The sequence below is a fragment of the Amphiura filiformis genome, chromosome 17, assembly GCF_039555335.1.
Source record: "Amphiura filiformis chromosome 17, Afil_fr2py, whole genome shotgun sequence".
NCBI lineage: Eukaryota > Metazoa > Echinodermata > Ophiuroidea > Amphilepidida > Amphiuridae > Amphiura > Amphiura filiformis.
The window spans coordinates 22308235-22335556 of NC_092644.1; the positions used below are offsets into that span (position 1 = coordinate 22308235).

A 27322-nucleotide genomic window follows, 5' to 3' on the forward strand; every position below is an offset into this window, starting at 1 on the left:
TATGAGCAAAAACATTACTAAAGTATTTAGGTGATGTTATTATAACTTTAGCATATACATGTATGTTTACATCAATTTGTAAAAAATTGCTATACAAGCTGAAATTTGTGTAGCAGGTTGTCCAAAATGGGGAGCATTTTGCTTCACTGCACCAGTTAAATCGGACCCTGCATCCCTTACCCCTTTTTTTTTTTTTGGTGGCAAGTTCAAACACATGGTTGCTAACAAACTAATCACAACGTCAAGAACAAAGATATTACATCTACCTAATATGCATAAATACATGGTCAATACAAATATTCTGAATGACATGCATGACAATAAATGTACTTGTTCATGTTTAGTAGTACATGTATTGAGTACATCATTGAGTCTAGCAGAGCTAGAGGTCCTGGGTTCAACCATCCCTAAATTCCAACCACTGATTACCCTTTCAAACTCTTACTTAGACTGAAGTCTTTACTTTCATCCCATGAAGACAAATCAGTAAGTTTTATGTTAGAAGCTAAATTATTCGGATTCAATTTGTAGCTTAAAATACCTGTATGTGGTGAAAGAGTAATAACAAGCATATGTTGTTCTCAACTTATGCTAGAATTACCAACTTATCAACTACGTAATAATGTTTGGGTAATTTTCATTCTGCAATCTGCATGATTTTGCACAGGCATAATACAGATTTTGACAGGAATGTAAATTTCAAATGGGGTTACCTGAATGGGCAACTCCATTTGAAATCTGTGTAGGACATTAAGGTCACAAATTTCTTCCATACATGTAGAGGATGTACTTGTACATGTACGTATGGCTTTCACCTGGAATAGACCAAAATACCTGCTGAGGTAGTTGAATGTATTCCCCAGCTCCTCCCTTGAACCACCTCTCCTCGTTATCCAGAACAACGACCTCTTCTGGATTGAAGAAGTGAGTGTTCACATAGGTTGTACACAGCACAGCTTCGTTTGAACTTGGACGCCTAGCTGTTAATTTGAGCATGCTTGGAGGGACTCTTTAGTTTTACCAACAGGAGCATTTTTACAAGACAATCGCTTGCGCCTTACATTGCAAAATCATCAATCAGATACCTCATGAAGTCCAACGGTATTGGACACAACATGGCAAAGTGAGTTGCATACAATGTAAATACATCTCACTCAGTGCTCGTTTAAATTAATGGGTTATTCCATTTAAAATCCACACTACCCCTGTGAAAGATTTTGGAAATATCTTTCAGAGAGGGAGCATGTTTTTCAAATGTTAATCATTTTGAAACCCATACTCCCCCTGTGTTATGGCTTTACCTTCCAAAACTGGAGTGAGTATTTCAAATGAAAGTTACCCAATTGTCTATTCTATTCAAACTCATACTCCCTCTGTGGAAGACTTTAGCTAAATCTTCCACAGGGGTAGTGTGAATTTCACTCAGTTCCAGTTTAGATTAATTATTTAAAAAATAAAAACTACTGGATGAATAATTTACACTAAGATATTCTTTTTTAAAGTTGAATTTACCTTTCTCATGAGGTCCCTGTTGTCGAGTGTATCGCACATCATACCAAGTAGTTCCACTTTTAGAATGCTCAGTTTTGAAATATCAAATCATCAACAAACCATCTACATGTAGATGTTGTCACATATTGCTCTTCTGTTCAACATATTGGTCGTCCGCACATTTCTGTTTTACAAGTATTTCCATTGTCCTCACAAATTTTCTAACCTATCCAGTTTAGATACATTGTAGGGGTCTGTTGGAAGGTCCCCATTATAAGCATGTATTACAAGAATAACAGAGAGTATATATGAAAAGTGTTTCTTATCCTTCAGAAGATGTTTGCACAAAGAATTATATTGCATTTTGATGTACCCTTTCCAGCACTATGTATCACTGCCATTCTGATACCCATTGAAGACTTCTCATAAAATGTATCAGCAAAATTGATAAAATTTCCAAGACTTTTTAAAAGTACAATTATGGTAAGTAAAAAGGTGTGATTTTGATGGTCTAGTCCTAGTCCTTTTAAGGTTAGGCTTTCCCTCGGGTCCGTAGATTATGACTGGTAACATAGACTATACCATTATTAATCCACCCAAAACACTGCCCTTTGATTCCCATAAGTTTATGGAAGGAAGTTCTCTTTTACCGATCTTGGGTCAAGCCTGTTTTCGATACATCACTTCCATGCTCAAGATGCTCCCACTGCCTTGCTGTTTTTCTAAGCAGCTACTCAGCCTGACCAAGCAATGCAACTCTCAGCAATCGAGGCAATATTTAATTTGAAGAGCCTTTCATCGGTAGTCTATTGATAACGACTAACCCTGCGCGCATAATGACAATAAAACTGGGTAATCTTATGTGCTTACCATATCTGAACTGAAAATGGGACAAAGTAGATACATACTTTTGAAAAATTATTTGGAAAGGACTTTTCAAACATAATCAAACAGTCTTGAGGAGAGCTATTAAAATTGTAGATCTGTAGATTAATTGAGGTATCATCAATACACAGTGCTCCAGGAGCACTATATTTAAAGATTTGTTGCTGGTACTAGTGTTACGGTTGTGATAACTCAATTTTGCTAGGTTTGTACAATGCAGTATAGTGTGTTCGATGTGGGTATTATTTGCGAGTATATTAAAGGGAAGGTGGTTTTAAGCACTGAGTATTTACCCAGAGATGGAACCAAGACTGCGAGACAGTCTATTTTGTGGGATCACGCCCACCAAGATCCATGCTGAGATTCCCCTTCTGGGGTGTGTAGATGAGAAGTTGATTCTGATCGGTTGACAGAACCTTGTCATGCATCTATCTCAAGTTTTATTGGCTGACACAGCTAAGTTCAAACAAACATACCTCTCATATGTACACGCATTACGCATATTATCAGCAAGTGTAAAATGTTTATGAACAACAAACAGTGCTTTGTGTGTAATCTATTATGTGACACAGGCTCACATACATGTAGCAGGTCAAAAGGAAAAATGAAAACATGTACCTGCTTTGAGATGGTTGCCTAAACCACCTGACCTGGCAAACACTTGGGCTACATTGGGCTGTTCCAGTTAAAATCCATATACTCATATGGAGGATATGACTTTTAAAGTAATCTTCCACACAGGAGTGTTAATTTCAGATGTGGTTTTGCCTAAACAGTGACTCCATTAGAATTCTACACCCCCTTTGTGGGAGATTAAGATCATGTCTTCCATCAACATGTAGGGGCTGTATGGAATGCAACTGGAATAGCCCAATTTTTTATACAATATGTAGTACATACAGATCAAAGAGACTTGACTTGGTAGAGTCTGGACTCCACCATGATTGCGCTGCTCATGGAGGGTAAAATGGGCTATTCTGGTTGAAATCCATACACCCACTATCATGGAAGACATTCACCTAACACCCAGGTATATTTTGGAGAAGGAGAAGGAGAAAAGGAAGGAAGAAAGAAGAAGAAGAGAAAACTTTTTTTCTTGGGTGGGGTTTTGAACCAGGGACCCCTCGGGTGGCAGACATGTGCATGGCTACACCTTGCCACAGGGGTCTACCTTGGCTGGCCAAGCTTTCTCTGCCTGTATGTGTGTTCGCATGATGAGTTGTGTCTTCCATAGGGGGGTGTATGGATTTCAACAGGAATAGCTAAATAGTACCTTCAAATTGCCATATGTGGCTGACAAAACCTTCATTTATTTGAGCAGATAAGGAGCATTTTGTACTGCAGATGCATTAACACATATTTACCACTGCCTTTTATGCAAGTCTATATTCCAAGTCCAGATGCTTTAATTAAATCTCTTTCATGTAGATCTTTATTATACACTATAATATACAGGCATGACAGCAATAAAATTAGACCCAGAGAACTTAAAGATTACATCATGTTTGCATGTTGCTCATAGATCATGGAGGTGAGGACTCTCTGGATTGCTGCCATCGTCATAAACTCAGAAAAGTTTTGAAAACTTTCAATAAGTTGTGATACAAATTACAAATCTCTGTAACATTCTAATGTTGTTTACGAGAGCAGTGTAGTTTAGGTATTTGACTCAAGTGTACAAAGTTCTGGGTTTGATCTCTGGTGGAGGCAAAATTCATGATCAAGTACATGTATATCCACTCTCTCCATTACTGCATTTGAACTGCGGGACATGCAGTGCTTGACAAAGATTTTGCAGCCAGTTCCGATCAGGGTAATGCCAGGCTGTTGTGATCCCTGCCCTGGGTATCATTGGAGAGAATGATTCACTCAGGATAAATTAGAAGCATCATTTGAACATAGGGCTTCATTGAAACTGCAAACTGAAAAAACTATTCTTGTTTCCATAATATCAATTGACAAATTTCATATAGCAAAGTCCCAATGACAGGATCTCAAATATTTACATGTTGCATAGAATACTAGAGGGATAGAAATAGGGATAGAAACTCATACTCCACAACTTTTAGGTCAATTTTGAGTTGGCAGTATTGAATGGAGATTATTGAATTATGGCACAGGGGAATGTAAACATATTGGCTTCCAGTCTCAAGTTCTCTGGGTCTAATTTCTTTGACAATACTATTATCCCCCATTTGTTCATGCAATATTAAAACATCAGTGATTTGTAGTACGGTACATTGTATGTACATTTGTATTGGTGACAGTCACAGGGTTCTTTACCCAGAGGAACTTTATAACAATGCCAAATTTTGTTTCAGGATTATTTTTTTGACAGTCACCCCTTACCAGCAGGAATCTACAACAACCCATTTTACTTTCATGAATGAAACTATCAGCAGCGTGTTTCTATTGAGCATTCAGCTTTTTTGACCCGCTGTTTTCTGGCACTTATGATCAACACATTGGAATTTCAATACCAGCTGGTACCATTGTGTTTTGCAATTGGGCAACACCTTTCATCTATATTGGCTATCTTAGCCCACAAGCAGAGATGTAGCTACAGTGGGCAGTTTCAATAACTAGCAACTGGAGCCCACCACTCGGAGGCCAAAATTGTTCAATTTGATAAAGTAAGTCAAGAATTTGGTCCATTCAGGCAAAAAATTGCCAAATATGCAAGATTTTCATTAAATGCCACCCAACACTAAACATATCCTAACTACAACCCTGCCCACAAGTAAAATGAAAATATATATATATTACCAATATGTGGTGGGAAGGTAATCAGTGTTGAGTGCGTGAGAGAGAGGTGTGCCAAACCCCAAACATGCACCATGTATTATAGAAAGTCTGGCCCCAATGCTAAAAAGACACTGATGGGCACTGCAGTCTGTGCTTCTCCTGTCAATGAGAAATAGCAATGTTCCAATTTCAACTAAAGAAAGCGAAGGATACTGAGACCAACAGCAAATAAGATACCACAATTTATCAATGATATTTTTGTATTGCATGAGAACAAATTAAGGATGATACATTTGCCATTCAGTGGAAATGAATTGTAATTTCAATATTAATTTAACCTAAAAGATTATTTAGACAAAATGGTTTACGCTCAGTCTATGTCAGCAGGCCTAGTCCTTGTATGCTTACTGATTAAGTGTCCATTCTTAAATATAAAGAACTGGTACTTTCACTTCACTCTCCAACTCAGTGCATGCAGCATGGCATGAATCATGTAATCTAAGCCCTACCATGTAGCAATGATCAGAGCACTGAATGGTTAACATGGCATTGCTTCAGCATCAGTAACTTTTAAATGATATAGCGGGCTATCACAAAACCTGTTATTTAACAATTTTCTCATCAGAAAAACATTTACGGAGTACATTTTGAGTGACCTTTGTATTTCAAGCGTCAGTACCATTTACGAGTGATTATGTCAACAAGTTTCTGATATAAAATAACATGTGATTTGTGTAAATTTAATTAACACTTTTTAGTTCCAATAGCCATAGCTATGTATCTTGGTCATGTGTCTGTTTTTGTCATGAGTATGGTGGTCTAGGTGTGGTTTGGACTTGTAACTTGTAAACCATATAAAGTTCCAACAAATATACAATTTTAGGGTGGATTTTTCTAAATATGTGATTGAAAAATCAAACTGCAAACTCTTGTTATAGGTGATAAGAAATATTGATGAAATAATGCTATTATTACAAAATTATTGTGAAAAACAATTAAACAACATTATCACGGGCACTGGAGAGGCTTATTTATAATTCACATAATCTAAACTGATTCAACTTTAAAAAAAATTTTATCAGAAAATTTGTTTATTGATCATAAGGGTGTTATCGATAGAGATTTTGTGTATCGCCATGTCGGAAGAAAATACTTCAGACAATCGACATGTATCGACAGTCAACAACCTGACAGCATGGGAAATATCTTAACTTGCCCATTGCACCAACCTTCAATTAATTAAGCTTACCTAATATTCATCAAAACAAATACAAAGATCGTGTGTGTGGCATTGCTGCTCTACCCGCACATGATCTGCACAATAGTGAACATTATGTCATGATATTCCAAAGCTGTAATTGGTTGGAAGGTGCCCATGTCACTGACATGATAAATTTATAAATGTGTTTGTCCATTTATTACGGTAAATTCACATCACTGTGATGACATATCTTGTGCATGTCATGTAATTTGTGAATACTATATTCTATGCTCCTGGTTGTGGGGGTATGTCTTGGTGTATAATTTTTGTTGACCGTGTGAACTTAAGGTCAACAAACTTAATCATGTCGGGTGTCTCAAGTTGGCCCCTGGATGAGTGCACGAGTGGCTAAACTCTCTATGCCGGGGGTGTGTAATTTTCCGCAAAAAAATTGCTTTCTTGCTAGTAATTTTCCTAGTTTGTTTTGGTCTTGTGCTATTTATATTTCAAGCTATCAGCGGCTAGTGGCTTTTGATGTTGGGAGACAGTACATCGTTCATGTCGTTTGTGTATCGATACTACCATTGAGTGTACCGACATGTCAGAAGTCTGTGAATTTTCCGACTGTTGATACTTTGCGATAACTAATTGATCAAAGAAATTACAATATATTCATGTCCACTGAATGCCAAATGAAACAGAAATTCAGATAACTTACCCGATTTGAAGAGCTTGATGAACCTGTTGCCTGCTGAGATGTGGTAGCAGAGTTGCTTGGACCTGGATGTCTGTACATAGGGGCCATTGGACTTCCTTGGGCAAAGGGAACACCAGATGATGAGGAGGTAGAGGCAGTTGTCAAGGGGACACCACTGGTGTTTGGGGCAAGATGATGTAAAGATGCAACAGATGTGATTTTTGGTAGGTTATCCATATCCTGAGGTCCAGATTCGGCAAGATCGTGAATGAGTTGGAGGGATGAAGACTGGGATGCAGCAGCATCACTTGTTGTTGGGGAGAAACTAGTTTGTTGAGTTGATGAGAGAGGGCTAGGGTGTACCATGTGAGATCGATTCATGTGGTCTTCAAGAAGTGCGAGATGACGGAAACCGCGATTACATACCACACACTGAAACCTGAAACAGAGAAGTATTGGTAATGAAAATGTAAAGCTATCAGGCGATAAATGTAGATACACAGCTGGGTCACAAAACAATATATTTATTCTCAAAAGATTATTATCCTTCTTGAAGTTATCCTCTAAATTATGTTTTACTGCTATGTAATAATAAGGATATCCCATTCAGAAATTTGACCCACCCTGTACATGTATAAGAAAGACAAGTTGGTATCATTCATTATCCTTTTCCCCAGACATATGTACTCGTACAGTAAAAGAACACGTCACATTCATGATAATTTTACATGTAGGCATAACTGATGAGATTAATGAAAGGCAATACTTTCCCAGGTCTCACACTTCACATGGAAAGATAATTCAAAGTTCAGCTTTTGATATATGCTTATTGATTTAACTGTGAAGTAGAAGTTATTGAAGCCCAATATTTCATGGTATGGATTTCTCTTGATATAGACTAAATCCCCAATTAGTATCCATCAGAAGAAGTAGACACATTTTTGCACTTCATCTAGTTTACCATACATGTACCTTTGTTGTTCTGAAGCACCATATGACATTTGTTGTTTTAGCTTTGCTGCTCCTCCTCCATATGCGCCTCTCTTCCTGGACATAACATTCTGTGCTCTCATATGAAATGTCTGTGTGTGTTTCTGTAACACTTGAATACTACGGAAAGCCTTATGGCACATCCCACACTGATAGGGTTTCGGCGACATTGGAACTGGGGCAGAATAGTTCTGGTAGTCTTGAGTTAGTTCAACATTATTATCTACTTGCATATCATCTATTTGTTCAATGGCAGTTTGTAAATCCCCGATATCTGCGTCCTCTTCAATGACCTCTAGTTTAACAGTAATGTCCTCCTCCAATGGTTCTGCCTCCTGCTTAATACCGGTATCACCTCCTGATGACGACTGTTCATTTTGTGACTCTAATACTGCATCTGTATCTAACGACAATTGTACTGGTACAGCTGTACTTTGCTCAACACTAGTTCTTTGTGTTGACGAGTCCTGAGCTGTTGCTTTGTGACTATCACGAGGTGGTGTAGTAATGGTGTTTGTAGTTTGTGTGTCGGAGTCGTGACTTTGAATTGCTTGATCCACCATGGGAATGACGGGAAGCCCGGTTTCACCGGATATGGGCAGGTCACCGGGCTGTTTGTGCACGCCAGTCTTGTTGTATGTTTTCCCCAGGTGATTGGTGGCATAGTAGTAGCCTTGTGTTTGATCAGCGACTTCATCTTGAAGCTTAACAAGAATCTCGCAGCCAGTCTGTATAGCCAATGCATGGGCCTAGGGAATAAAACAATACAGAAGAGTTCAATGATGTTGAATAAGTTTATCAGGTTTGGTTAAACAATATAACAATCTGGTATATATTTGCTTGACAAAACCACATTAATTTTTACTCAATATTTAGCCCTCACATCATAAAAAAAGAAAAAAAAGCGCAGTGATTTATAGTGCGCTACGCACAGCCACAACGCCTAGACGTTGATCCACAAGCCTCAGCACACTTTAAAGGTTATCGCTGACCACTACGGCCCCATATCATTCCACGAACCATTAAACAACAAATCAGGGACTTTGCCGCTTCAAGAGCTCACACCCTAGACATTCCATAAATAACCATCGCAACCAGGATCAGCTCCCCGAGTTTCGTACGGGTTACAACGAGACAAATAAGCAGTGAGTTCCTTGTCCAGGGAATTTCAAGCTAACTCAATTTTTTTTTTTCACGAGAGCGTACTAGGCACCGCCAGGGTTCGAACCCGCAACCTCCCGTACCACAGTCGAACGCCATATCGATTGAGCTAACTTGACTCATAGGACTTATACTAGAGACAGCAGTGTTCGATTTACCTGTTTCTTGTTGTTGTTTTGGGTTTTTTTGCTGAAAATCTAATCAGGTCTGAAACACCTTTGGTCCTGCTTCAATATACCCCATGTCACTGTACTCATATTTATACTAATCTCCAGATATTGGAAAAAAGGAAAACCTTGTATAAGAAGTATCTCTGATAGAAGTACAAAACCTGAAAATTTAATTCCAATCCCATTCTCGGTTTGCATGACAGGTCACAAAAACACCCCCGTTGCGGACGTACTCACAGAAAGTGTACTTTTTGAGGTACATGTGTTTCAGTCATAATTACTCTGAAGTGTACAGATATTTGATGGAAACTAATACAGTTTTGTTTGCATGAGGGACCAAGCTAAAGTAAAGAAACACATCCAAGACAAAACTCTGTTTTTTTATCTTACAGGTTAAAATTACTCGGTTTCAGCTGTTGCGCACGTACATTTTTTGTGCTGAGGACGTACGTTATGATTTTTGTCAATTCGTACGTCCGCAACGAGTTCCGGATGTTATTTCTAATTATTGGACATAGATCCATACAAGGAAACATTTTCAAAACAAAGTATTTATACTAAATTTTGAAAATGTGCCAAATTAATTTGTTTCAAACAACAAAAAAGAAATGGTATAGGTGTTTGAACGTGGCATTGTTGGGAATATACTCCAAAAACGTCCCATTTTTCATATTTGCCCATATCTTGGAAAAAAAATTATGTTAGATGAAATTCAATAGTAGATCGGTAAACTACATTCTGTATCCTTCGATATGAGATATAAATCAAGTTATTTGGACAATTTTTGAAAAAGGGGACATAATGGCGGAATTGCCCACAAGCAAACTATGCTACTTAAGACCATATTAAAATCCATTTTTTTCCATATGAAAGCCATCAAACTGATCATGACCTACCTTCTGAAAGATGGCTTTCCTGAGGTTTTCTTTCACCCATTCTCTCAATTCCAAATTCTCTATAAATCGCATCTTTAGCTGGTTCATTGACGGATTTGTTTCCTGTAAAACAAAATGAATTAAAACAAAAATAAAAACAATTTATAACCATAAGACCTTAACCCTAACCCGACTAAAACTAAAGTTCACTATGAAAAGCACTGCACATGCATGCATTCCATGTGATGCCATTGAGTCATCATCTATACCCAGAAAACCAAAGGCAAAAAGGTGCTTTAAGGGGATACTACACCCCTGGCCAATTTTGTGCCTATTTTTGCATTTTTCTCAAAAATTATAGCGCATTGGTGGTAAGTAAGATATGTATATAGGGCAAGGACTACAACTACTGCACTGAAAACTCAAGGCAAGTAGTTATTGATTTATTGATCAAATATTGGTTTTCCCTCATTTTTGACTGTAACTCCACAACTGTTGCCTGTACTGAAATAAAATTTCCAGTGCAGTAGTTGTAGTCCTTGCCCCTATATACATATCTTACTTGCCACCAATTCCTGCGCTATAATATTTGAGAAAAATGCAAAAATAGGCACAAAATTGGACAGGGGTGTAGTACCCCCTTAAGAATAAGCATGCATGATAACTGTCAAATTTGGCATACTGTAAATACTGGCACTCAGCACAAAAAAATACCAATTTGTTTCCCTTCAGAGTGCTGCTTTGGCCTTTGTGTGCCGACCAACGCTTGCCTTTGATGTGTAAACGGCCGATCAGATTATCAGTTCGTTGTTGCTTGAGAGCACACCACTAAATCAATACACTATTTGTGCAACCCTAATTGCAGTACAAAAACTTTTTGAGGTATTTTGGGCTGCTCTTTAGACTAATATAATGCAATAAGAGAGAGTAGCTTAATTGTAGCAAAAATAAAAGTGTAAAGCCTATATATGCATGAATTTGAATCACCAAAAAATCACATTTTTGAGAGCACGTCAAAAACAGTGAGGGTGCTGTTTACCAGCTTGTAACAGGAAAACAAGGTGGAAGACTACCCGCGTTCAAGTATCCAGTTGCCCATAAAATCGTCACTTGCTGCATCTACTGAACAACTTTTTCAAGCCTGCTGTAGTGTGCAATGTATTTGTTTCAAATGTTCAACAGCTATTTTTAATGATATTTGTTGATCAGATATTAATTTATTAAATGCATCAAATCGACCAACAATCCTGTATCCCGGCCAAGAATACAATCTTGAAAATATTCTTTCAATCATGAGAATTGCCCTAATGTACACGCCCTATACCAGCCTGTGTTATGCACTTTTCCATGCGTTTGAATGGGAATTATTTTGCCTAGTCGCCACAAGTGTAGGGAGCACATTTCTTCAATATTTTGACAAGTTGACATAAAATATTCTATTCTTTGACGATAATTTTACCTTTTTGGACACTAAAATGCATTCGATCCTTAATTTTGTTTCAACCGAGTCTTAAATTAGCAAGCACAATAAGGTGGGTATTAATTTTATATACCTTTGAATGATTTTGAAGATATTTTTCAAATATCTGACCTGCGCAAACCGTTAAGTGTGTATTTTCCATAGACAGACAAAATGGCATGAGCCAGTCCTTGGGTACAGTATGTATCGTAGGACTGGCAAGCGAGTCTACCCTATACCCCGGTACGTAAAATAATAGTCTATTTGGAGAATAAACGAAGCAATAAAGTAAAAATTTAGTTGTAAACTGTCATAAAAACTCCCCTTTTTCTAAAATGAACGAAACTTGTTTACAACTTCACATCTTTTGTTGCACATACTGCTAGCGCGTGCGAGTATTCTGCACTGCATTTACGCATACAACGCGATACATACGCGCACCTCTATGAGCGTGTTACGCTCATGATGATGTGGGGTCGTCTACGGCCTGATAGACGACACCCAAAATCATGAGATTGTCGAATCAGATTATGACTAAGAATCAGATATCGTTGTCAAGCTTGAGGGGATTCACCCCTGATGGCGCAGCGATGATTGACACAGGACCAGTCGGGAATGTGTACTGTGTCAGTGTATATGTGATGTTGAACGCTTATTCATGGAGCTGGCCCGTTCGGGGGTACGGGTGGTGGTGACCGTCGATCGCCGGCCATCCCATGGCATGCGCCAGCACCTCCAAAATCCAAAAATGCAATATGGCGTCCTCCATGCCATGCGAGTACCAGGGGCAAGATGGGGGGGGGGGTGCTAGTGTGGAACCAAAAGCAAAACAACAGCAGGAATCACTGCTTAATCTAGCTGGGAAAAGTTGGCAGGCATCAGCAAAATTTCCTGTCAGGGTCAGGGGCCTGCACACGCAGAAAGCTGAATCTTGGTCAGCGATCCAGTTACCACGATAGGAATTGCTTTATTCCGTGTGGAGGTAACTGGATTTTGACCAATATTCTGATCGCCCGGCCCTGCACACATGCACAACAACTTGAACAACATGACAAACATGCAAAAACAAGTGCAAAATTGGCAAATTGGCAAAATTAATTTTAAGCTTACTCATTCAAAAACTACTTAGTTTTTAGTAGGTGTGAGTCGACTTTTCCTCTAATATAACCGATGACATTATAAAAAAATAGTATATTTACACTTACAATAAGAATCTAATGCAAAAGATATAATATATGGGACGTTTTTGCTGAAAAAATACTGGCTTTTCCGGAATCTTTTTGTCCTTCCATGAGAGGATATGCGCCATCAACGTTGAATGGTCGAATTTTTATTAGTGTTTCTGTAACTATTTAAATAATTCAGTTATAAATAATAAATTAAACAATACTTTTTATACTTTTATATACTAATTAAACTAGTATTATATATTTATCATATCCTATCGGCATTTCGAGTAGTTTTGATAGCTTTCAAAATATTGTAAATTATATTATTTAGGGTTTTTTTTCATTATAAAAATACGAGCAGCCTTGACCTATGACCTTAATTTGCAACAGGCTGAGGAAAAAAATCGCTGTGAAAAACCACCGACCGGATGATCTTGGATGTGAAATGTTCTGGTTAAATTAGTTACATTTTCATTAAATTTATTGCCAACGATTTGCTGAAAGTTACTCCTGAAGGATTGTAGAAGGTAAAGAGTGAATATAAGGACATAAAGTAAGGAAATTGAAGAAATAAAGTACCGTAGCTTTCAAGTTGCATGATTTAAAAAATAACAAAAGCCAAAAAACATTTGGATTGGTAACATTATTTTTTTATTGTTTTTATCAATGATCAAGAAATCTGTTAATCTATCTCCTGTAATAATTAAGTTGGTGGATGTGGTTTTGTTAAGCTGAATTTATACTCGATCGCTTTTGCAGAAAAGCGATTCTCACGCATGCTCAGTGTTTACTTTAGTCTTTACTTACGTCATTGCTAGTCAGGCTCACATCACACACTATAGGTGGCGCTATTCGTCCATAGGGAAGTGCAATGTGCCTGTACGGTCCAAAAATGGCTTTACTGTGGGGCTCAATGGAAAAAATTACTAAAAATTAATTTTGACAACCAAAACCTAAGTGATGTTGACTTATGTTGGTACTGGCATAATAATGGATTCATAAGCTATCACATAGTGCAATCTATGTTCCACCAAGTGGACGCTCGTTAAAACGCAAAGCAATTTGTGTGCAAATCAAGACCATCCACAACAGCTTTCTTACAGTAAAGAATAGGAGGTCATCTGGGGTCACATACAGTAGTGTACATTGTACATGTGCCTGCTGTCACAATTTCACACACAAAATTTTGGACAATTTGGTGACACTATTTTTGTCTGTAACTTCAAAAGTATATGCACTAGAAACATGATTGACCCCTTATTGTTTAGGTAATTTGATTCTCTTTTAAATGAAAGAACTTTCAGCTAAAAATATTGAACTTCAAAATTTTATGAACGTACCTATCATTGCAGAGCGTCAAGCCGATCAATCGATTCAAATCGCGGAGGCAAAAACGACGTCGCTTTTGCAAGTTGAAGAAATCTCAACTTCCCAGCGATATCGCTTGACACGTGAATCAATCATATAGTATACAACCGTCTAGTCTAGATCTAGTACGAGGAACCCATACCGTAGTAGCTCTGCACAACGGTATGGGACGAAGTGTATACAAAAAGCTAGTGCAACACAAATTTGGCATGGTTTCAATTAGAGTTTGCACTAAAAAATACAAGGCTCCTGTAGCTTAAATAGTTGCATGTTTGTCATAATATTAATTACACAGCTTCTTGTATTTCTTACCTAAACTTCTATGCTTGAAATTATAATAAATACTCCATTATTTTATCCAGAATAAATAAAAATTCATTAGCACATGATCCAAGTCGGCACACCAAAACTGAGATGGCACTTCAGTGCAAACTTAGATAGGGCGTCACCAATAACGAAAATGTCATACCGATAAATGATGTGTCTGTTTGCCCGTTTTTCTAAGTTTGTGTTGCGAACTAGTCTAGATCTATTATTTTGCTGATTAATTTACCTTTCTCGATTTTTTATCTTATAATATGGTGATGAATTAATTCAAAGCAATAATTATTGACATAAATGGATGTTCATATGTATTTTGTGGCATTTAAAATATTTTGATTGTCGTCTGCAATCACTATCGCCGTGATTAGTATAAATGCAAAAGCGACGAGGGGGGCATTGCAAAATTCGGCGATTGCCCATCGCTTTCCAAAAGCGTTTAATCGCAATCGCTCGGCGATCGAGTATAAATTCAGCTTTATAGTTATGTTTGGTATTGTTTTTCGGTCGGACGGCGGTGCAATTTTTTGCAACAGAGGTTATTCTGGTACCAGTAATATTGAAATTTCGATGAAAGTTATTTCGATGAGTCTGTATCTTTTGAGCAAGATTTGCCTATTTTGGGCAGTCTAAAATTTTGCTGAAGTGTAATTTTAATAGCAACATTTTTGATGCAATCATGCAATCGCATGTCGTGATCGGCTGTGTTTACTTCTGACCTTCCATTGCTTTACATGGTGTCATGCTTCAGCGATTCCGACTACATTTTGAATCATACGGTCTCTAGCCTAGAATGTTGCTATCATTTTTCTGTCATACAGAAAATTGGAAGTCCCAGACTGTAAAAAAAATTGAAAAAAAAAATCAAGTTTTTTAAAAATGTTTTCCTACCCTTACACAAACCCATCCCAAACTTTATTGCATGTATTCAAACCACCCAAGTCCAACTAACCTTTAACATAACCCCAAACCCTTGCCCTTACCCCCAAAAGGGAATTAGGGTAGAAATTGATTTCAACTCAAAATGACAGAAAATCGGACCTATATTTAATGTTTTTAAATGCATGAATGTGTTTATAACGTATTGCCTCATTTCATCGAAATTGTTACTTTTATTGAGCAAAATTATAAAAGAGAAACCTTTCAAATTAAAAAATTTTTCTAAAATTCTGAAATTATAAGTGAAAATACAAAAATAAAATACATTTAAGTGCAAAAGCTTTTTCTTCTGGGTAACATTTTTTTCTTACATGATGCAACACCTTTTTTTTTTATTGCAGGGTAGACATTTGATAAATAGGTCATCATATACAAAATGCATGCATGGACCTATTTATCAAATTTAATTTCTAACCTGCAAGAAAAGGCTGTTGCATGCAAGAAAAAATTCTTACCCAGAAGAAAAAAAGCTAAATAATGCACAATTTTTTTTTTTTTTGTATTTTCAGAATTCAGAATTTTAGATTTTTTTTATTAATAATTTCCAAAATTATGAGAAAGGTTTCCCAAAATATAATTGGCCATAAAAATAGCTATTTTGATGAGATGAGGCTAAATAAAGTAATTGAAACTTTTATATTCATGCATTTATATTACGGTAAAGCTAAATATAGGTCCGATTTTAGGATGAAATCAATTTCACCCCTAATTCTCTTTTGGGGGTTGGCTTGGGAGGGTTTGTATTATATTTATAGTACATGTAAGGTTTGTGAGATGGGTTAGAGTTTGTGTAAGGCCAGGAAAAACATGTTATTAAAATTTATTTTTTTTATATATTACTTTTTTACTGTATATTTTGAGCAAGTCTAAAATTTTGCTGAAAGTGTAATTTTAGCAACATTTTTGATGCAATTGCCTGTCGTGATCAGCTGTGTTTACTTCTGAACTTCCATTGCTTAACACGGTGTCATGCTTCAGCGAATCCGACTAGATTTTGAATGCAATGGTCTCTAGCCTAGTCTAGAATGTGAAGCTATCGGTGAGCAAATCTTGGAGCAAAAAAAAAGTATAGGATGCCATCATGCCAACAACTACTGAAATTCATCAGCACTTTGTCTGAAATAACCTGGACATGACATGGCATTTTTAACATAAAAACTCTTAAAATAGTTTAACATGCATATTTGAATGTGATTAGGACCCTTTAGGGCTCATATTGAAATTCCCTTACACATGAAGGCTTTCCTGTGCTAGCCGCCTTTTGTTAAAATCCTGGGCAGGGTGTATCACTGATGCATATAATCCATCCGTTTTATGACCGAGCTTTCCTGAGGCGCGCGCTTAGCGAGGGGAATCCTGCCTTCTTTCTGTGTGAAAACGTGGTAGGGTATTTCAATATGAGCCCTTATAATACAAAAAGCAGAAAATCTGGTAGAAATTCTTGACAATGACAACTGCTAAAAAGGAAATGTTAAAATCTGTCAGACATAATTGGGACTCTAAATCTTGTAAAAATGACTAAAAATTAATTAGTAAGCATATTCACCTATTTATACTTGAGAGTAATTATCTGACTTTCATGTGGAAATAGCCAAGGTATGCACAATTTTCCATTTTGATGGTTATTTCTTAAAGATTTTCATGCATATGAATGATATTTCTCGAAATTTTGGGTGTCTGGGACACAAAGAGTTTTGGTGTCCCAGTTATGGTGGATTTGTTAAGTGTTACAAGTTTTGAATAGTTTGATTTACCTGGAAATATATGAACACATTATAAAAGATTAGACTCAGTACACCGGTCGATCTTACCGTTTCCGATGTTGATTAAGATACTTCTTGCATCGATCCCGAGATGCGGAAAAACCAATAGTCATTTTGTCCCACATAAATGAATAAATAACAAAAAACCCGATCCCCGGTGGACTCACCCAAAAGGTGACGTCACACCATATGATCGTCCTTATCCTCCTTGGTCTCCGACTGACACAGGCGTGCCTATCGATTGTTCATAGCACTGTGTATCAATTTCTCGACCAAAAGGCGAGATATACTGGTTGTAGTTTCACACCTTAGGTAAAACCAAACCGGTATTGTTCGGCTGAGGATAGTTTTGACGGCATTTTCTGGCGAAAAAGTGACAAAAACGATCCAAAACTTAGCTACATATCGTGCCTCCGTTTGTATACGGGACACACAGCAATTCAAAATGGCCGCTCGTTGACGCCATTCATTTTGTTTCCCACGTAAAACAACCATTGCAGCCTGTAAGTTACAATAGATGTTTGTACATACACATTGTATTTCATGTACGGTAGGTTATTGTTGCTATGTTAGGGTGATTACTCTATCGTTATGTCTTCATTACCGTCCAATAAAGACGAGTTAATCAGATATTCATACGGTGGGGATTGGTAGGGACCCGTCTGACATTTTAGTAATAACGTTAGCCAGTCCTTACTTTACCACTAACGTTAGCGACCAGCCTCCGTGCTCAGGTTTGCTTACTGGGCTTGAGTCGCGTGTTGGGGGGTAGTGCCCCCCTCCCTTTTCTCCTCGCTTCGCCTCGGCCCTGTCGGGCTTGCCCTTCCCTGGTGACGGAGCGGGACCCACACCCGCTCTGTTTCACCCACAGGAGTGCTCACGATCTTCTAGATGTCTTTCTTTTGCTTAGGACTCTCCGAGTTCCAGCTTGACGATTGGGATAGGCTCCGTCATCGCCATAAGACGAAGAAGAAATCTACCAAGGGCACTGGTAAGGTCGACACGGTGGATTCTGCTGTGACAGCCCCTATGGGTCATGGCAGGTCTGCTTAAGGGGCTCCGGTCCCCGGACAAGCAGGCGGTTCCTTCGGGACTGCTAAGCGTCCAAAGGCTCAGCAGCCAGCGAAAGCACTGACTATACGTCGGAGCAAAGTAGCAGGCAGCAGAGCGGTAACCACCAGCGAAAACCCTAGCGGGTTTTGCAGCAGGAGGATACCAGTCGACACGGTAGATTCTGCTGTGACAGCCCCTATGGGTCATGGCAGGTCTGCTTAAGGGGCTCCGGTCCCCGGACAAGCAGGCGGTTCCTTCGGGACTGCTAAGCGCGTCCAAAGGCTCAGCAGCCAGCGAAAGCACTGACTATACGCCGGAGCAAAGTAGCAGGCAGCAGAGCGGTAACCACCAGCGAAAACCCTAGCGGGTTTTGTAGCAGGAGGATACCAGTCCTCTAGCTTAAAATCCTCACGGGTTTTTAGCAGGAGGACACCCGCCTGTTGCAGGCATATCTACGGGCTCAAACAGCCACAGTAGTAGCCAGCGACGGGCAGCATGCAAGGGTACCCGGGCTTGCCTGGGTTGAACCCTAACATGCATGGGTTCAGCAGAGAGCGATACGCGGCTAACGCTGTGGGTGTAGTCTTAGCAGAACCAACTGGGGTTGTCACACGGCAGCGTTCCATGGCGGGACCGCCGAGTGATACCCTGGGCCCTAGAATAGCTGCTGGCTGTCCACAGGGACTGGCTGGCGATTATTCAGGGGTTGGGCTCGCAGTCTCTCACGGGACAGCGACCCAGATGCATTCGGTGGCAGCTACAAAGACGAGCTACGGCTTGACTTCAGTGGTAGCCGCTATGCACCCGCCCATAGCTGCCGTGAGTGGTCCGCCACACACAGCGACCTTGGGCGAAGCTCTAGAGGGTACAGTAAGTAGCTTGAACAGCCTAGCTGATCAACAACCCACTTATGTCCTCGAGAGCCAGCGGAGCGTGGGTGATCCATTACCGTCAATGGGTCAATTACCCTCTCTTGATCGATCACTGTCAAATCAACAGGGCATAGCTCCATTGATTGACGCTGCCTATTCAGGTGGCGAGGTGATTGATCGGGGTATCTGCACGCTCAGCTACCCGTGGTACTAGGCAAGCTCCCTCTAGCCAAGGGACAGCCGGTAGAAGGGTACCCATACACACGGCTTGATCCCTTGCGGGGAACGCAGTGAGGCATGGGTACAGTGGTAATAGCCGGGAGCCCTCACGGGCACCTACGCTGGAACCACGCATACAGCGGTACACAACCGGGAACCCTCACGGGTACCCATGCTAGTATCAGCGCCGGTACCACGCCAGCACACAGCTTGATCCCCAAACAGGGAACGCAGTGTGGCGAGGGTACAGCGGTCCACAGTTGGGAACCCTCACGGGTACCCACGCTGATACCGCACCGGTACCGCAGCACCTCGCTTTAGTCGCCACAGTCTCTGTGGCAACAAGGGGGGGGGGGAGGCGGTGCTGGTACTGCGGATCCTTTCAGGGTCAGCTGCCGGCTGGGTATGCCCCGTGGTACCCGCCGCAGGGTGTTTCTTCCACGGCCTAGCACCGTGGCAAGTGTCGCCTAGCGATGGCCACGCAGTACCAACATCAGCTGTTGACCAGGCCAGCCGGCATGGGGCTAACCCAGATCTTGATCAGGGTAGGCCCGATGCTGCTAAGCGCTTAGGACGACGGCTGCGAGAGCATGCGGACCCAGTGGTGCCATGGCGGATACCTCAGGGTCTTGCGGGAGTACTCCCTCTTCTGCTGGCAGGTAGTCGGCGAGCCACACAGTGGTTATGCCTTCTTACCCGCTTTCAGATGCCCGTCCTCAGTTACCGTCATCATCGGAGCATGATCACGGATACTGTGGGCGAGGGAAAGGAGTCGGAAGCTGAGTCCGGTAGTGACATCACTACCATCTCCTTCCCCCGCTGCCCCGCGAGGGGAGCAACAGCACTGATCTTCCTCCGGACACCCCCTAAGGGGGAGTCCATGGAGGAGGACCAGGGGATCCTTTCAGTAGGATGCTCAGCTGCTGCTTCCTCACAGGGGACGCCTGCACTCTCATTCCCGGCAAACCTCACGGGTAGATATCGTAGGGCTGTCGAGCTCAGTAGAGCTATGGCGCGCGCGTGCTTGCACGCTTCTCTCTGCGTGTAACGCGGGGAGGACCACGGGACCTACCTGAGGGGATCCGAGAGGGACCCAGATGTCGTCAAGCGTATCACGCTCAGACAACATCTGAGCTCTTCCATGAGGTGAGCCTATTAGCGGTGCTAACAGCTAGCCTCAACGAGAGCTCCATGGGCCTAGCCCATAGGGTGTCGACTCAGCGCCGGGGGGAGGGGCCTGCCACTCCAATCGCTCAACGTGATGGAAAGGCAGGGTCCTTTTTCTCTTTGGATGCTTCTGCGCTACGGTGGAGGACCGTGCAAAGAAGCTACCAACGGGAGCACTCTGAAGAGGTCGGAAACTGCCCTTACCATGGGTAGGAGCTCCGACTTCAGCAGGCCGTGCACCACCAACAGTACCGAGCCCACTACCTCTGCAGCACCCATTTCTGGGAGGCGCAAGGGTAGCACAGGAACAGCTGGCAAGCCCGAAGAAGAGCAAGCGCTCTTCCAAGGGAAGCTAGGCAGAGCATTCCTGGGGGCTCAGCGGTTTTTCCACAGGGGATCTCCCAGTGGACGACCGCTTATGGCTTTCACCCAGAGGTGGGAAACCATCTCTTTGAGCGCCTGGGTATGGTCAGTGGTGAGTGGGGGTTACAGACTGGCAACCCAGTCTCCCCACATTCGTCTGCACATTTCAGAGGTCCACAGTAGTGCCGTCAGACGGCCCCCAGCGTCGGGCACTACTGACAGGGATCACACAGCTTCTCACGAAGCGGGCGATTGTCCTGGTCTACCCCCGTTCTACGGGGGATCTTGGAGCCATTGGCTCCAAGGAAGACCGGCGACGGAGCCCCATCCGAACCGCAGGCTGTTGAACACGTTCTTCAGGCCCAAGAGGTTCAGAATGGGGACTCTCGCCTCGGTGCTAGCCTGCCCCATCAGGGGCATGGGAACAGCATCGCTAGATCTCTCGGACGCCTATCTGCATATGGTCATTTTCACGGTAAAGGGTGTAACTTTGGATTTTTAACATTTTGATCCGTAGTTTTCTAATAAAGCCACAGAATTCCATGATTTTTGGCCACATAAGTCATCTAGTTAGCAGCTACCTTGGGTAGCATAATCATCTTCGGGAGTTACTGCGTTCAGTTTTAGCAGGCTTAAATGTACCTAATATTGCCATTTTGAAAAACTGTAAAAAACAGTAACATTTTTGTAAAACCCTGTGTTTTCTTCAGTTAGTTCATGGATAATTTTTCTTATCCTGAAAGTACGGTCATATGTTCAGTAAACACTGCCACATTAGATTTAATTGTGAACAGCCCTGTATTTTTGAGAACCGGACTTCGATATTTGTCGTTTCGGAGGCTTCATTTTCCGTTAACAATTGTTAACAAACTTTGTGGGTATAGCTTTGGTTCATAATTCTTGGTTATTTCTTCACTTCTTCTTGATTCATAACAGTTGATATCTTAACTTGAAATGGGTAACAAAAATTAGTTGATTTGCAAGCTTTTAAAATTTTTATAAAATCTTGACTTCAAAGAGCCGTTTTTCCGTTAACTTGTTTGAAGCCTCCGAAACAAACTGTTCAGCAAGCTTGGGCAAATATAAATAAAAGAGCTCATCCAATCTATTTATCAAAATGTAGCAAAGTAGATCCTCAAGTCACTTGTTTTTAAATCATGGAGATATATATCACCGTTTGAAAATGGGACCCAATACAAACTTTCCGTTAACAATTGAAGCCTCCGAAACAAATGAAGCCTCCGAAACAACAGTAAGCTTAATTATCATCTATGCATATCTAAATTGGTATGTTCCATATTGATATCTGCATTGTAATTGTTGCATGATATGTGCAGAATGTCATAAATTTAAAAAAAATTGATATTATGGTTAATGCTTGAAAAATATACTGATATCCAAGAAAGCCCGTTTCGGAGGCTTCACATGCAAATAACACCATACTTAACAAATGGGTGAAAAAATTACCATGTTATAAATCTACAATATCTGCCGCATAGAATCATTGATTCAATACACACAAGAAAAGAACAGCTTAGATGATCCCAACAGTGTTGTTTTCAAAAAAACTACTTCTGCAATGTTTAACCATTGTTAACATGAAGCCTCCGAAACAAAAAAAATGACTTGCTGTGATAATTTAATTTTGTCACAACTGAAATTCAATACTTAGAAGCAAAGCATGAAAATTGGTAATTGTGATATTTTTTACCTATTTTTTCATGTCAACTTGTAGTAGTTAGCCAAATATTTTACTTTTATGATCACCTGTGTTGTTAACTGAAGCCTCCGAAACACAAATCGCTTGAATTGCCAATTCTAAAAATAACTCCAATTTCTGTGAAACTTGGCTGGGAGGTTCCTTTCATCAAGTAGTATTTGTACATGAAGTTAGACATTTAAATTATTTTAGGAACCCAATAAAAACTTAAAAAATATGTTTAAGGTTGGGAAATTTCCATTGCAAATGACCCTTGATGTTAAAAATTTTCAAAATTGCAATTACAAACATAGCAAAACATGGTATAAAATTTAACTTATATCTGTTGACTTACTTTGGAATGGGATTTCACATGTATTCCAGCTTTCATGTCATAATTTTCTGAGCTTATGTAAAATAAATTTTTCTTAGATTTTAACCAAAATGTTATGGAAATGTCAAATTTTTATCAGAAATCAAAAGGTTTAAGCCTTGAAACACTATTTACTGGAATTTAAGTTGCTTCTATGCATGATTACAGTAAACAGAAACATATTTAAGTGGTTTGAAATTTTGACCCTAAAAATCAAAAGTTACACCCTTTACTGTGAAAATGACCATATGCCAATCGCCTCTCAAGATCGGAGGCATCTGCGCTTCTAGGTACAGGATCAAAATTACCAGTTTTGATACCGGCCATCCGGCCTGTCCATCTCTCCCAGGGTGTTTAACACTCTTGGTCAGAGCGGTGGCAGCGTACCTGAAGCACAGGGGTGTCAACATCAGTTGCTACCTGGACGTTTGGCTCATATCTGGACGCACTCCACTGAAGACTACGGGTCTCATGGGGTTGATAGTCCGTAGGGTGCGGGACCCTGGATTTTTGATCAGCTCAAAAAGTCCAGCGTGGTCCCGACGCATGACACCACTATTTGTAGGGGCCCAGATCACCCTCACGGAGGGGTTCGCGGTGCTCTCACCCGAGCGGGTGCGAACATGGTGCGGTGTGCCTGACTCTTGGCGAGTCTCGGGCAAAACCCGCTGTGGCATGGATGAAGGTGGTAGGCCTAATGGCCAGTATGGTAGACCTCGTACTGTACTGCCGTTTCTACGTTAGGCTTACCCAACTACACCTTCTAGCCTGCTTGCAGGCCCAGTCGTCACCAATATCCCTCGCGGTTCCGTTGTCGGAGATCGCGCGAGAGAACTCTGGTGGTGGACCCATCAGCCCAATTTGACCCAGGGTGTCAGGTTTCCTGCACCCCGGTATGTCACGTAGTGACGACCATAGCGCCAAAACGGGGCTGGGGGTCCACATCCACGGAGACTCCGTCTCGGGCCTATGGGGGCCATAGAGACAGAGTTTCACATCAGCCGCCCTCGCTGACGAGGAGGTGATCGTGGAATCACATACCGTTGTCCTGACGGATAACACAACCGTGGTAGCCTACCCCAACAGACAAGGGGACTCCGGGCCACCACGATTGAGCCTGCATGCACGACACCTGATAGGGTGGTGCAAGTTCAGGCAGATTACGATGAGAGCGATACACATCGCTGGCGTCACCAGCATCCTCGCGCACAATCTGTCACGAGGAAGGGTGTCGGGACCAGCAGAATGGTCCCTTGCTCGCAGGTCGCTCAGACGATCTTCAAGGGGCTGTACCACCCCTCGAAAGATCTGTTCGCATCTCATCGCAATCATCCACTGCCGGTGTACTGCTCAAGGGTCGCGGACCCCCAAGCATTCACCGTGGACGCTCTGTCCATAGACTGGGGAGGGATGACAGCTTATGCAGTCCCTCCGATCTCACTACTCATGAGGGTGGTGGCCAAGATCGGGTGGGAAGACTGCATTGTCATTCTGCTAGCGGCAAGGCCGCTGGCACTCCCCAGGTACCAGATCTACTCCGGATGCCCGGAGCGGAGGTACCCAGGCTATCACTAGAGCACCTGCAGTTAGCTGCATGGCCCTTACCAGGGAACACGCAGCGGAGGGATACTTTTCATCAGAAGCTGTTTTTCTCATCGCCGGGGCTAGACGGAAGTCTACCCTCCGTACGTATAGCCAGAGTCTGGCTCCATACTACGCTTGGTGCAATGAGACAAATAGCTCTCCCGCTAGAGCCTCTGTGCTGCTAGTTCCGGAGTTTCTGACAGAAAAGTTCCAAGCAAGACTTCAGCGGGCCACTGGGGCCAGCTATAAGTCAGCTGTCCTCTCCATTCACCGAGGTTTCGAGGACGGTCGACTATCATAGCCGATGGTTACCTTATTAGTCTACGCCTCGACGGTATGTTCAACGAAAGTGTCTACCAAAAGGAAAGTGATCCTCCTAAGGGATCCCAACACAGTCTTAGATTACTTTAAGGGTCACCCTTTTGACCTTCCGTCAAAAGCGACGCTTAAATACGTAACTCTCAAGATGGCTTTCCGGTTTGGCGTTGGCTTCGGACGGCGGTGCTGAGTTGCACACGGTCTCGAGGTTAGCTTCCGTGTTCACAAACACTGGAGCGACACTGTTTCGGGCGCTCTGTTCTCGTGACTACTTAACAGGCGCGGTGCATACCGACATTCGCCCCTCTCCAATCCCCAGGGTTGGGCAAGGTTCGGCTGAAGCCAAAGATAGGCTGGGGTGTCCGATAAGGCGCTGCAGCACTATTTCTTCCGAACACAAGCCTTGCGAGGGACTCACGACCGCATTCATCACCCTTACAGAGTTTTCGCCCAGCCGCTGTCGCAATGGCTGGTCCAGGTGTTGGTGGGGTCCGGGGATCGCGAAGGTTTCGCGCCCCACGACCCACTCGACACGAGCTATCTCATCATCTTGGGTATACCGTTCGGTTGTCCCTTGAGGAGATCTAGCAGGCGGTGTCCCGGAAGCCACCTTCGCCCTTCTCTACGATACTTCCGTTTACGTTAGTAATCAGAGACGGGCGGAGGTTTACCGGGACATTGTTCGGGCGATCATAATACGGTGGTGTACGGGTACCAGGTTTTCAGACTATACAGAATACTCAGCATGGTAAGAACCAGTGTCGCTATTCTTAACCACCAAACTTATTAAGTAAGGAGGTTTATGTCTGTGATCGCGTGGTCTTTTTGTTTCCCGACCGTTGGGGAAAATATTTTCTGACCTCGCGAAAACCATCGTTACCGCCCGATCCCTGATCAGATGCTGACCAATCTTGTACCTCCATCCGTCGGTTACTTGCTAGATCGATCTTTCAGATGTTGATGCAAGAAGTATCTTAATCAACATCGAAGCGGTAAGATCGACCGGTGTACTGAGTCTAGTCCCAAACAGAAATGTTTGGTCGACTCATAACCGGTGCGATCTTACCTTTCCGATGTTGATTATCCCGGACCCCGGCCACCCCCCTACAAGTTTGGTCCGAGTAGGGGATCCCAAGTCGGATAAGGGGCGATCATATGGTGACGTCACCTTTTGGGTGAGTCCACCGGGGATCGGGGTTTTTGTTATTTATTCATTTATGTGGGACAAAATGACTATTGGTTTTCCGCATCTCGGGATCGATGCAAGAAGTATCTTAATCAACATCGGAAAGGTAAGATCGCACCGGTTATGAGTCTACCAAACATTTCTGTTTGGGACTATTTACAGTATTCATTGAATGTCAGAAGTCTCTGTAAAATATCTCGCGCTTAATAATGCAACACAAAAACAGCTAATCAACAAAAACAGAGTTCTGCGATTTTGGAAGTTTGAAGATCCTGAATGTTGTTTTTTTAGTAAAATGTTAATTTACATCTTTATCAACTCTTCTGATAAAATTTCTCAATAACCACATCTTAGGAAACGTAACACACTAAGGGCTCATATTGAAATTCCCTTACACATGAAGGTGTGCGCCATCCTGCAGCTTTCCTGTGCTAGCCTTCTTTTGTTAAAATCCTGGGCAGGGTGTATCACTGATGCATATAATCCATCCGTTTTATGACCGAGCTTTCCTGAGGCGCGCGCTTAGCGAGGGGAATCCTGCCTTTCTGTGTGAAAACGTGGTAGGGTATTTCAATATGAGCCCTAAGGAAAACAGATCAAATTTTATGTCACAAAACATTCTGAATTGGACCCCCTGAAAACAGGAATCGCCCATATATCTGTCATTTTCTCTAGCATATCCAGTGTGGTAAAAAGTTAAAAGTAAAAGTAAATTTTGTGTTTTGATCACAGAGATCGGATATTTTTTTCCCAGTTTGTATTCTACACCCAGTGGGAGACAGGAGCTTGCTAGGCCTAATTAAAATGTATGAAATGGTGAACCGTCAATTTTATCTCAACTTTTTAATGATTTTTTTTATATATTTTTAGATAAACAGCAGATTAGAACGATTTGTGAAACGCTCCAAAAGTCATCTAGCACAGCCAGACTATTACAATGAAGTACATAGAAAGTGAAGAGTTACGGGACTGGGTTAAAGATAATCTGAGGAAGACAATATTTCAAAAGGTGAGTCTTTTGCCGATATAATCAGACCTGCCAACTGTCCCTCATTTTGAGGGACTGTCCCTCATTTGGGGTTCTCCAAAGTAAAAAAGAGGGACAGTCTTTGTTTCTGAAAATTTCAGTGATGGCAATTTATAAGAACAGCAGAAAATGATGCAAATTTCGCTTTCAAGTCTTTGAATTTGTCGGTACCGTACCTGGTTTGTGTACACATACATGTACAAGGTTTGGCCTTAATGTGCCTCTTT

At 41.4% G+C, this 27322-nt stretch overlaps 2 protein-coding genes across 16 annotated transcripts in view; one reads left to right on the top strand and one right to left on the bottom strand.

The window, feature by feature from the left end:
- LOC140137473 (uncharacterized) overlaps positions 1-10325 on the bottom strand; it is a 63181-nt gene extending 52856 nt beyond the window's left edge. For all 14 annotated transcript variants that reach the window (XM_072159177.1, XM_072159170.1, XM_072159179.1 and 11 more), the window contains exons 1-3: positions 10237-10325; positions 7992-8758; positions 7041-7458 (exon numbers count right to left, since the gene is read on the bottom strand). In XM_072159177.1, coding sequence (XP_072015278.1) covers positions 7041-7458; positions 7992-8758; positions 10237-10323 — 1272 coding nt within the window. In that variant the 5' untranslated portion in view covers positions 10324-10325. The remainder of the gene's footprint in view (positions 1-7040; positions 7459-7991; positions 8759-10236) is intronic.
- Positions 10326-13223: 2898 nt separating this feature from the next.
- The window catches only part of LOC140137475 (uncharacterized), a 36503-nt gene continuing 22404 nt past the window's right edge, over positions 13224-27322 (top strand). For both annotated transcript variants that reach the window (XM_072159186.1, XM_072159184.1), the window contains exons 1-2: positions 13224-13370; positions 26939-27077. In XM_072159186.1, coding sequence (XP_072015287.1) covers positions 27006-27077 — 72 coding nt within the window. In that variant the 5' untranslated portion in view covers positions 13224-13370; positions 26939-27005. The remainder of the gene's footprint in view (positions 13371-26938; positions 27078-27322) is intronic.